The sequence below is a fragment of the Sinohyriopsis cumingii genome, chromosome 10, assembly GCF_028554795.1.
Source record: "Sinohyriopsis cumingii isolate HCF-2022 chromosome 10, ASM2855479v2, whole genome shotgun sequence".
In the NCBI taxonomy this organism is placed as follows: Eukaryota; Metazoa; Mollusca; class Bivalvia; order Unionida; family Unionidae; genus Sinohyriopsis; species Sinohyriopsis cumingii.
In genome coordinates this window covers 32,256,798-32,270,501 of record NC_142970.1, presented here as the reverse complement: position 1 = coordinate 32,270,501, position 13,704 = coordinate 32,256,798, and the positions used below count along the sequence as shown (strand labels likewise).

The 13,704-nt window shown below is 33.6% G+C and overlaps 2 protein-coding genes across 2 annotated transcripts in view; both read right to left on the bottom strand.

Annotated features, from left to right (window-relative positions):
• The window catches only part of LOC149789845 (uncharacterized), a 244,281-nt gene that overhangs the window by 133,304 nt on the left and 97,273 nt on the right, over nucleotides 1–13,704 (bottom strand). The window lies entirely within an intron of this gene.
• The window catches only part of LOC149789846 (uncharacterized), a 43,932-nt gene that overhangs the window by 20,653 nt on the left and 9,575 nt on the right, over nucleotides 1–13,704 (bottom strand). Inside the window, exons 4-5 of the mRNA XM_089971996.1 lie at nucleotides 11,483–11,568; nucleotides 5,437–5,455 (exon numbers count right to left, since the gene is read on the bottom strand). Coding sequence (XP_089828122.1) covers nucleotides 5,437–5,455; nucleotides 11,483–11,568 — 105 coding nt within the window. The remainder of the gene's footprint in view (nucleotides 1–5,436; nucleotides 5,456–11,482; nucleotides 11,569–13,704) is intronic.

Sequence of the window (13,704 nt, the reverse complement as noted above, 5' to 3'; positions counted from 1 at the left end):
GTCCATCCAATCAGATGCAATACGACATCATTAATATTAATTGGTTGTATTCATGTGCTCATTATCAAACATGTAACTTGATCCTACAACCATATTCCATGTATAATCGATCTTTTGCAGGTAAAAATATGGCTTCTAGACTGATAATAAACTCAGCCAACCAGATAAAAGAACACTTCATGCAATATCTGTATGTAATACACTATAAAGCTAATGCAAGATCTTGATCATCACAAGCCTACAGTCCAAGTTTGATCATAATCATATTAGAAATATGGATTACAGATTGATAAAACGCTCAGCCACTCAGATGAAAGATCAACACATTAATAGGAATGAAAACATTGGCTGCTTAAATATACAAGAAAGTGTAACGACTAATGAGACATAGGATCCAAATTCGTTATGATACAAAGTTAGCAAAATCTTGCAAATTTTTGAACTTTTTAGTTCTTACATTATATGTCCATTGTATCAATAAGCAGAGTGAAACATCTGTCTTGATTTAAAGGAAAGCTGTCTTTGAATTAATGCAAATAACCAAAAGTTGGCAAGATTTATTCAAAATAGTTCATGCTGAAGCAAATTTGACGTTATGCAACCCATTTCCTCCCATGCTCATTAATAGTAAAATTTCTCTGAGTTTACAAAATTCCCTCAATCTATCCTGAATTTGTACTCAATTTTAATTTACCTGACTTAATATTTTTTTTTAATGGCTTTTCCCATTTTTCCTAGTAATTGAAAGATGCCCCGACTTCTCTATGACCCATGAAACCCACCAAAAAAGTCATATGGGCCACAAGACAATCTAGTATGTATACCAAATTTAAAATACATTGAACAATTGTTTAATGTGTTTTAAATTTGGTACACATGCTAGATTGTCTTGTGGCCCGTGTGACTTGTTTAATGTATTTTAAATTTGGTACACATGCTAGATTGTCTTGTGGCCCATGTTACTTGTTCAATGTAGTTTACATTTGGTACACATATTAGACTGTCTCGTGGCCCATGTGACTTGTTTAATGTATTTTAAATTTGGTACACATGCTAGATTGTCTTGTGGCCCGTGTGACTTGTTTAATGTATTTTAAATTTGGTACACATGCTAGATTGTCTTTGTGTGGTATGACCAAAGGGATTCTTAATGCATATGACCAAAGGGATTCTTAATGCATATGACCAAAGGGATTCTTAATGCATATGACCAAAGGGATTCTTAATGCATATGACCAAAGGGATTCTTAATACATATGACCAAAGGGATTCTTAATGCATATGACTAAAGGGATTCTTAATACATATGACCAAAGGGATTCTTAATGCATATGACTAAAGGGATTCTTAATGCATATGACCAAAGGGATTCTTAATACATATGACCAAAGGGATTCTTAATACATATGACCAAAGGGATTCTTAATACATATGACCAAAGGGATTCTTAATACATATGACAAAAGGGATTTTAGTGTGGGTAAAAGTAAAACGCATGACTGTAGATTCCAATGCGTACTAAAATGCAAGTAAGGTAGACCTTACATGACAGAGACAATATGGTCAATGATATTTCGAAAATCATTATGATTCAAAATATCAAGGACCCTTATAAATAATTTTGTCTCATCTGGTCACATGGAACGCTTCATGTGTTACATTTGCACCCATAAACCACATCTTTATTTCTGTTAAACATCTGAATTCTCAGATTATCACTATAACAATCTACTCAATCCTATTTGGCTCTCCTACCATGATCTTCGCGAAAATGAACACCCTTTCCAAGAATGTATATACCGTACACATTTTTTCTTGTATCAAATTTTTCATGCAGTTTGAAAATACTGCTTGACCCTTTTCCTCCTAACCTGGGTCAGAGTTTTTTCAAATTCCTCTCATTCTACTAGTGACAAATCCTGCACGTTCAAAGGCCTAACTGTCAATTATTCTATAAGAGGGAAATCTGAACATTACAAACCTAAGCCAATCTTGTAATGGAAAAAAATTAAAACCAAATGTCCTAATGAACTGGCCTAATTTTGACAATTTTGAGAAGAATTGATTCTTGGCTTGCATTAAGCTGGCCTCACAAATATAAGAACGAAGACTTAGGAAGCCAAATAGAAAATAGTTTGATTCCATTTGTTATTAATTTTTGCTTTATTTTGTTATTTTCTCACCCCATGCACGTAACTAGATGGTATTCCATTGTTTTACTAATAACATGGTTTGCTGTTTAGGGTTTACTTTTTCCACACTAAAATCCGTTCAACCTACTGTTTATATCCAATATACACACTAGTTCTGTTCACCTCTCCAAATTCTACACTAATGTTTATCTACATTGTTTCACACTATATTTGTCCACTCAGAATATCTATCACTCTATTATGTCTATCAGGTATTCATTCTCTTTACTCCCCATCTTGTATATCTCTGTCTGATTCTTACTTCCAACAACATCTTATCTCTGCTGTTCCTTTTTTCTTTCTCTGCCTCTGCTTTTCTTTTTGCTTTGTGTCCTTATGCCTTCTGCTGTCTCTCCCACACTATATTGCCTCTATCTATATGCCCATTTTGTAATTCCAGACCCTTTCCGAACATTCAGAATATGATTGGCTAACTAATATGACCCAGTTATCCAGATATGTCATGATGCTGACCTGTTTACCGAGATTTGTCAAAGCCTTCCTAAAACCTTAAACTTTACTTGCTATTGGAATGTTCTCACACCCAACTTACATTAGTTTATATAATGCTATTTATCACTGTTTCCCTCACATCTGTCTGTGAAATTCCCATATTCACACACCCCACATATTGCTAGTTATTAACCTGATATTGGTACTGCTATATATTTTACGTTTTTCCCACACTAAAGTCCCTTTTGTCATATGTACTAAGAATTGATTTGGACATAGTGGCCAGTTTATGAAAGAAAAACTAAAGGTCAGACCTTCGAAATCAGACCGCAGTTCAATATCAGTTGTATGGGATGAAAACTGCAGTCCAGACCTTTATTATCATTTGTATGTGATGATGTTTGCAATCTAGACCTTCAATATCAGTTACATAGTATGAAGACTGCAGTTCAGACAGTCATTAACAGTTGTACACAATAATGACTGCAGCCCAGGCCTTAAAATCAGTTGTGCGAGATGAATGCTGCAATCCAGAGCTGCGAGGATACGTTGTTAAAAGATTTACATATAGTAAAGCCTGTCCGGATATAATGTTGAAAGATTTACATGTATTATAGCATGTGGGGAGGGGTTGTTGAATGATCTACATATATTATAGCCTGCCCGAACAACATTTGTTTGCAGATTCTGCCTAGATTTAAGGTGGATTTGGGGTGTAATTCGCCTAATAAAAACAAATTCAGATGGACTTTAGGCAGACTGGGAATATGGCTAAGGTGAACGACTAAATCCATTGATTAGTCAAGGTGGATTTTGGACTTGATCTGATGTTTACTCCGAAAAATAAGCTTTTTTTGCTTCCTAATAAAATATGGTCTCAAATATCACACCCTAGTGAAAATGTGACTGAAATTTCAGTGAAATCACAGTGAAAATTTTGTGACATTTATTCAAATATCCTTTGTTCACTAAAGGTATGGTATTTTGTCAAATTTCAGTGAAATTTCATTGAGATATTACCAAAATTTCTGAAAATATCACTGAAATTTTGTGATTGAAATTTCTTTTACTCTGCCAACATTTCTGAAAATATCAGTGAGAACTTGATTGAAATTTCACTGAGAGTTTGGCAACAATTCTTAAAATATAGTGATATTTTCTGATTGTAATATCAATGACATTTCAATTAAAAAAAACAATAACATACAATAAAATTAATTTTTTGTTTTCTTGTACAATTTGAATGATTTTCAACAGCATTTATATTTTCTGTTTCTAATAGCTGTAATTGTTTTGTTCATTTTGGGAATCCAAACTTCTTTCCACATCTTTCCTTGTTATGTTTCTTTTTCAAAGTTTTGTTGTATTTTTTGTTTACCTTCAACTGGATTTAACTGCCCTCGTGCAAGGTCGTTTTCTTGTTTTCTGCTTTAAAGCAGAATTTTTCTTTTCTCCTGACCTGAATCTGATTTTCCTCGATATAGACACTTTCTTAAGTATCGTCTCCTAAACTGTTTGTTTTGTTTTATATAATGTTCTGTCCCATCTTATTCCACAATGAACTTTCGAATAAGTATTTGTTCTGTATTTTATTTAACAGATGATTGCTGTAAAGAGCTTTCTGATTGGTCAAAAGTTTGTACTTGCCCAATGAATTGTCGTGTAATCGAAACTAATGGGAACGAGCATGCTTGCCAAACATGGCTATTCGAATTGTTGTAAAGGATATGAATCTGAATAACCATTTGAAAAATGTGCAGCAATGAGAACAGCTTGATTGCAAAGTTGATGGGAATGTAATTAAAAGTTATTGTGAATAGTATCATTGATACCCAATAATATCAAAACATCATTAGACAGTTTAATATAAATCTGAATCAGATTTTTTATTGGATGATATTTATGTAGACATTTTAGGCAGCTTTTTTTAGACGGAAACCTTAGGCAGATTTTTATTTCAGAAATCCACCTAAAGTCCACTTGGAATTCGCCTAAGCTTCTTTAGGTTTATGGTTAGGCAGAAAACGCTTAAGAAATCTGTCTGAAATCCGCCTTAAGTTCGCCTGGAAAATTTTGAAACTGGATTTCAGGCAGATTTTTATTTCAGGCAGAAATCTAAAACGGATTCTTTTTATTTAAATGGAATATTAGAACAACTGATTTGCATATTTCGCCTAAATTCTGCCCTGAATTCCACCTGAAGTTTTGCCTAAGCTCCCTTAATATGAGCAATAATCATTTATGCAGAAAGCGCTTAAAAAAAAAAACCATCTGAAATTCGCCTTAAATCAGCCTGGAAAATTCTGTATGGCTGTGGAGATACAATGTTGAAAGACATACATGTATTACAGCCTCATTAATAAATAAAATTGTATTTGTGTGTATCAATCATATTTACTCAAAAGATATATTTCATGAGATTTCCAACAAAGTTTTCAGGTAGTTTGTCAGGGTTAAGTTTATTTCTTTTCTTCATTTTTTGTTTCTCCTCTGCTTTTCAAATATTAACTTTTTGATTACTCATTTTTTGTTTCGCCTTTGAACTGCACACATTTAGAGCTCTCTTTCGAGCTCCTACTCCATCTTGTGTCGTCGTTAATGTCTGATATGCAATTTGTAAAGCAATCTGTCTTTCACACATAAAAGCTATATATAAACTGTGCGGACAATAAGGAAAACCATATTTAATACCCACCTGCAGAAAAAAATACTCCTGACTAGGTGGCTCTAATAAAAATACATGCATACTTACGAAAAGAAAATGAAACATCTTAAACTTTCTGTTCCTTACCTTGCTTTCCTTGGATCTCCTGAAATGTATGAAAAAGATCATTATAGCTTCAAAAATGTCCTAAAAGGACCGTATACATAACTACCTAGCATGTAATATGTAATGGACTGTATACTTAATTACCTACTATTTACTATGTAATTGACTTTACCTAATTACCTAGTATGTAATACATAATGGACTGTATACTTAATTAGCATGTGTGTAATACATAATGGACTGTATATTCAATTACCAAGTATGTAAAATGTAATGAAGTGCATCCTTAATTACCAAGTATATACTATTTAATCCATTGTATACTTAATTACCTAGTGTGTAATATGTAATGGACTGTATACTTAATTACCTAGTGCGTAATATTGAATGGACTATATACTTAATTGCCACGTATGTAATACATAATGGACTGTATACTAAATTATCTAGCATGTAACATGTCATGAACTGCATCTTTAATTACCAAGTATGTAATATGTAATAGACTGTATACTTAATTACCATGTATGACTACATAATAGACTGTATACCTAATTACCAAGTATTAACATGTAATGAACTGCATCCTTAAATACCAAGTATGTACTATATAATCGACTACATACTTAATAACCTGGTGTGTAATATGTAAAAGACTGTATACTAAATTACCTAGTATATAATATGTAATGGACTGTATACTTAATTACCATGAATGTAATATGTAATGGACTGTATACTTAATTACCTAGTATGCAATATGTTATGGACTGTAAACATAATTACCTAGTATGTAATATGTAATGGACTCTATACTTAATTACCTAGTATGTAATATGTAATGGACTGTATACTATACATAATTACCTAGAATATAATATGCAATAGACTCTATACTTAATTAACATGTATGTAATACATAATGGACTGCATACTCAATTACCAAGTATGTAAATGTAATGAAGTGCATCCTTAATTACCAAGTATGTACTATATAATCCACTGCATACCTATTTACCTAGTGTGTAATATGTAATAAAACCACAATACAAACCAAATATACATGTTGTATTTACCATATATCTTGGGGCATGATAAAATAAACAATTTGTTTTACTGTCATAGAACTTATGATGAAACTCTTTTACATAGGTCATATGTCCCAAGACTTAAGTAATGAAATAAGGTTGTGATGAATATGCACCTCCCCCAACACTGAACATTACAATAAAATAGAATATTCATTCATGCTTTGATAGTAAATGTTGACCAGTGATGTGATTTGTACAAATCACATCACTGGTCAACATTTACTATCAAAGCAAGAATGGTTTGGCTTTTGTCCTTGATTGTTTATTATATGCATGTCTCATTTGTGATGTGTGATTGACCAATATCCATGACTATAAGTAGGCGTTTGTGCCTGCATACATAATTTCATGTAGGGTAAACATGTGAACTAGGTTTGAGTTCTAGACCAGGTCTTGATTATGACCTTAGAATTTTTTTTTAATTGTTTACTGTTTGATTAAAATTTCCCTTAAGATGACCCCATCCTGGTTCTCAAATTGTGTCTTAGGGTTTTAATCTTAAGGTTGATTATCTTAGAATTACTAATTGTACATAGTAACATCAGTCTTGGTTAAATCAATTTAAGATGTAATTCAGTTACTATTTGAGAGGATTTATGTCTTTAAATTATTCATCGGAACTACAATGTGTTCATTGATACTATTTGGACTACAGGTAAATCACAATTTCAGGATTATTGTGAATTCATTCAAGGACATTTTGGATTATACCATTGTGATACATCAAAAATGTTGGCACACTGCCATATTCCAGGCTACTGGTACATCAACACATTCAAACTGGAATTCATTCGGAACACCAAAGAAATCCATTCAGAATAATCTAAACTTTCGGACTTTTGATATAAGTTTTGGGACTATTTGGGATTTAATTCACAATACTGTTCTTTTTAAATTTTAACCAGGGTTCATACAGAATTCTGAATGATAAATTCAAGATTTTTCCGAAACTTTCAAAGACCACAAGCATAGATTTCCGAGACCTACTTTCACTAACATTTTACAAACAAGCTATGTTATATGAGAAAACAATGAATACTACAAATTGTTTAATGATGAAATGAAACTCAACGGATCATCAAAAGAAAGAAACCGGGAACGCGACTACATCTGAATCTAACAACCTTGGACAATTCTATTTGTGATTATGGAAAGAAATTAAAATATTTGTGTTTATTTCAATTTTTAAAGACTTTTAAAGACCTTGTGGTAATCTGCTAGATTTTCCCAAACTTTCAAGGTCTTGAAAATGCTACCTCATTTTTCCCAAACTGTCAAAGACCTTCAAAGACCATATGAACTTTGTTAACACTGTATAGTAGGAAAATAAATTAATTGTTGAAAATTCTTTTTTAAATGTTATCTTTGTTTTTGACGAGAAATACATTATTTGTTGAATTTTAAAAATATTTTGGTTTCGTTCTTTAATGTTAGTTAGTTTAAGACCAAACGTTCTTAAGAGTAGGTGATACAACCTTATCAAGTGCCAACAAGATCATACTCTACAATGTGTAATGCAAATTGAGTGTTACTAAATTTGGATAAAACCAAAGATTTACTTCTCACTACCAGAATGAAGCAATTTTTTGAATAATAATCAAAATTATCAGTTACAAATGGTAATGAATGAATGTTTTGATATGATTCTTGGTGTGAAAGCGGATAATATATAACAATCCAATTTTGTACCTATGACTAATTTGTAGATTAAGAAAAAGACATTCTTCTGAAATATTACACTGTATATGCTTTGTTCAGGTATATATTTTTAACTATTCCAATATTATATGGGGTAATTCTACTGGTTGAAACCATAAAGACCTGTTGAAGTTACATAAAAAAGCTTGCAAAATCATGCTTGAGACTCCATTAATAAACATTTCTGGAACAATGATTGGCTGTAAATTGTATGTGTGCATTTGACAAAAAATTTAAATAAATAAATACATAACACATGAGATCCCAAGTGTCTGCATTATGTTTTTAACTGACCAAGTGTCTGTATTTGTCATTTTAACTGACCATAACAGAGCATTATGTATACCCCTAATCTAAGGTCCACTATGTGAAATAACCACATACTGTACTAAAAGAAAAATGATTTGAAATAAGCTTTCAGTATTCAGGCATTATTGTATGGAATGATATTAAACAGGCTCACAATTACACAATCCTTCCACGAAAGGATGACCGCAGGGATGAAACATAACAGTTAAATATTCACCGACGGGCTAAAATTACACAATGCTCCAATGAATGGATGTCTGCCTGTGAAAAACAGAACATTTAAATATTCACTGACAGGCTCAAAGTTCATGATCCTTTCATGAAAGGACTGCGTGAGTAAACCATAACAATAACAAATCCATCACTTCCTCCATTTTCATGTAAATTCCTTCCGATATTAAGAGTGTTTCCATCCCTACCATCACTTGCTGAAATCTCTCACATAGCTTAGTTCCTCAGACACTGCGAGTGCATAGTCATGCATTTTGATAGAAGCTTTCAAGTTAGTGATATAAACCATCGCAAATAACTACTGTTCAGGTCACATGGAATACAATGAGCTCACTTCCTTGCTTTTCAAACAATGGAAATTTATCATGCACGTGTTGACAAGATCCTGATATTTAAAGGAAATCTCTGAACTTTGAGACTGCAAAGTCTACCAAAATGTCTGAACACAGGTTTCCAATAACTACAGCGATGGCATTTAATTGAAATGACTACAAACTCAACAAGTGGTTAGATCATCCACCTTGGATGGGGGAGGTCATGGGATTGAACCCCGACCGAGTCATATCAAAGACTTATACAAATGGTACTAACAGCTGCCTCTCTAGGCCCTTAGCATTAAGAGAATAGTGTTAGGACTGGTTGGCCTGATGTCAGGATAATGTGACTGGGTGGGACATGAAGCTACAAGTCTGTGGTATGATTCCCCAGTTCTAGACATGAATATAAGCTGCCACAATGCAGACATCATAACATTATTACTGCAAAAGTGTTAAAGCCAAGTTAAAAATAAAAATCACTCACACAGAAATTCGACATTTTTCCATCTCTACACGCTAATCTTGCTGAACAGCTGACAGCTATATACATGCTGCACCTTGCTGAATTTGAGACATTTTCATTTGCTGTACGTCCTTCATTTTATATTATGACAGGTTCTATTTTTATGACAGATCTTTGCTGAATATATCAGGCAATTTAAGTAAAATATGATTACTGGTATATTGATGTTCTTTCCTACTCTTACATACATGTGCATGGTGCAAAATTTGATAATGGATACAGTGATAGTGCCTAGACATTCACATGGGATGTTCTTGTAGGGTCAACAGTGATCAAAACACAATGAAACAAACTTGAAACGGGTTGTATTTTTCTTTTGAAACAAAAGATTCTACTGATCCATGGCTGATAATTAACACACTGTCTGAAGGTAAATACTGTAGCTTAAAGAACATTTTATAAGCATTATCAACAAATGAACCTGACTAGTAATGTTGTGTCATTTGCCTTAATAATTCTCATTAATCTGTGATCTTTCGATAACGAGGTCACAATGGATGTGAAAATCATAGGTACATGCTTTTAGAAAATTATTAAACAATCCCCATGAGGGATCTGATGCTCTACTTGGGTAAAAGGATCTCCAGGAATTCAAGATAAGGCCATTTCTTTCTTTTAACTGCAGAAACTGCTTAAACCAAATCTCAGATATTCTTAGCAATAACAAGATTTTCAATCTAACTAATATTGTGGATATAATGAATATCAAGATTAGAACAATTTTCATTCAGAACAAAGTAAACATATCAAGCGTTCTTTGGTCAAAAGCCAACATCATATAAAGGATCCATTCCGAATTGTGACAAGATCTGAAAGACAGCTGTCATGACAGTCAAACTAGATTTACAACGGGTACCAGTTTAATTTAGGATCAACTAAGCATCATAAGAAGTGTATTGGTTAAGCCCCATGATGATATAGCTGTCCATGTGTCAAAAGCCCCATGATGATATAGCTGTCCATCTGGGAGGAGTACAAATAACGATATTTTAATGGCTGCCATTTTATGGGTAATTCATTTCCATTTAGGGCCAACTCGACATCAAAAGACCCCTTCCGAAGAAAACTGCATCTTAACATGACGTTCACTTCCCTTTCATTTGAATAGCAAATACAATTATGTCAAGATGACCACATATTAGACATCAAATCAGTGCCATTTTAATTTAAGATCAACAAAATATTGGGAACACACATATAAAGATACATATACATATGTCCAAACATATGTGCAAATACATAAACATAAACATATGTATATACACATATACACAGATACAAACATATTTGCAAAAACATGTACACAGACATATACACATATGCACATATCTATGTACATATGCACAAACTTATGTACAAACACATGTATAGATGTACACATATACATACAAATGTGCAAAAACACAGGTACAGTTACCTAACACATCTTCATAATATGTACAAATACATAGACATATGCACAAACACATGCACACAGATACAAACACATATGCACAGATTCACACACATGCACAAATGTTTGTAAACATGTACATACATATATGCACAAATGCATGTACACATACCGTGTGACCACGCTATAGCGCGCTCCGTTATAACACAAATTCGGATACAACATGGTTGTGGTGTGGATCCTGAAACTTCATATACTTGTATTTTTCTTGTGCACAAAATAATTTCTTTCTTAAAAAGTACCAGAAACGTCAATATTGTTTTCAGATTTGTGATATCTTTATGTTGACTAAAAGAAAGCACATCTACTGACTCATGTGTAGTAAACTTAACTTAAGAAAGACTATCTACTGACTGTGTCATGTGTAGCAAACTAAAATGAAGAAAGAATACTGGCTCTGTCACGTGGTAAACAAAGCTGCATGAATCAGACATGGACTACTTACAGCTTCCTGTTCTGTTTGTGTAGCTGTCTCCTCCTTGACAGGCTGTTTCCCTTCATGACTTTGCTGGACTTCATGGGCTTCATGATCTGGATAGAAAACAACATGATTTTTGGTTTCCACACTCCCCAGCACTTCTGGCGTTTTATTATCTCCTGCACAGGAAACACATTAATCTTAGCTTGCACTAATCGCCAGGTCTTCTGGCGTTTTATTATATCCTGCGCAGGAAACAAAATAATCTTAGCTTACACTAATCCCCAGGATTTCTGGTGTTTTATTATCTCCTGCACAGGAAGCACATTAATCTTAGCTTGCACTACTCCCCAGGACTTCTGGCATTTTATTATCTCCTGCACAGGAAACACATTAATCTTAGCTTACACTAATCCCCAGGACTTCTGGAGTTTTATTATCTCCTGCACAGGAAACAAAATAATCTTAGCTTACACTAATCCCCAGGATTTCTGGTGCTTTATTATCTCCTGCACAGGAAGCACATTAATCTTAGCTTGCACTACTCCCCAGGACTTCTGGCATTTTATTATCTCCTGCACAGGAAACACATTAATCTTAGCTTACACTAATCCCCAGGACTTCTGGCGTTTTATTATCTCCTGCACAGGAAACACATTAATCTTAACTTACACTAATCCCCAGGACTTCTGGCGTTTTATTATCTCCTGCACAGGAAACACATTAATCTTAGCTTACACTACTCCCCAGGACTTCTGGGGTTTTATTATCTCCTGCACAGGAAACACATTAATCTTAGCTTACACTAATCCCCAGGACTTCTGGCTTTTTGTTAGCTCCTGCACAGGAAACACATTAATCTTAGTTTATACTACTCCCCAAGACTTCTGGCATTTTATTATCTCCTATACAGGAAATACATTAATCTTAGCTTACACTACTCCCCAAAACTTCTGGCGCTTTGTGAACTGACTGTCCACTCTAAAATTTTAATCAGGTAGAGAAGGATGTTCATTATCATTAACCAAAACTTAACTTAGTGAATAGTGTCTTTAATATATCAACCAGGTACATTGCTACTTTGTGAAAAATGTCTTCAATATATCAACCAGATACACTGCCACTTAGTGAATAGTGTCTTCAATAATATATCAACCAGATACACTGCCATCGCTGTGGAGAAAAGCATCCTAAAGTAGAATTTGGTGGTGCCCAACATCTTGATGAACATTTAAAGTGCTGAGATTAAAGCTGAATATAAAGGTGCAGAAATTTTTTACTACCCTGTTGTAGATGAAGTGAAAGTATTTGCATGATGTGTGAATGGGAATAAGTGTCAGACAGGTCAAGAACGGTTTCCATGCATTTCATGGAGAGACCTCTCTGTCTCCATCTTCAATGATGGGCAGTAATAAAGTGATCTGAGTCTGTTAAAGTCTGTTGCATAACTGGAGATTACCCAATACACAGGAAGGAAAGCAAGTCATTAACAGTTGCCAACAGGCTTGGGGAGATTACCCAATAGACAGGAAAGAAAGCACGTCATTAACAGTTGGCAGCAGGTTTGGGGGAGGAGAAACACATTTATTTTGACTTTACAAGTAGAAATAGATATTATCTGGTCAAAAGTAAAAGTAAATTGCAATGCATTTTTGGGGCACTGTTTGTTCAATGCTTAAGTTAAATTATGTTATATAAGGGTGGCTACATATACAGAACAAGAGGAGTTAATTTGTAAGAGTTACTTCCCTTGACATATATATATGATCCATATAGATGGAATGTCCTTTTTCACAATTTAAGAAAGTCATAGTCAAAAAGGTAACATAGATTAATTCCTAATATTAATGTAATTGCATAATGTATTTGATGAAGAAATATGTCTTTGGAGTGCCATTTAAAAGTGGAAGTTTAGGTTAGGTTTATTTCTTGAGATAACAAATCACGTATCAGACCTGTTATCTTCTTGACACACCAACATTGTGTGGTGCTGCATATTATACAGACAAACAGTGGAGTAGAATTTAAAATGCACATTTTGGATATCGAGTTTCTTGGGGATTCAAATAATCAAATAACACTTTCAGGCTAAACTCTTAAAAAAGTTCACACTCCAAAAGACATGTATTCAGAAGAATCTTATAATCTTTGGATGAAGTGTATCTGTTATTTAGTATATGTTTCTCTAGTGCCTATACCGACATTGGTCAATATAGTTCGTTTTGTCATATTTAAACAAAAAAAGATTT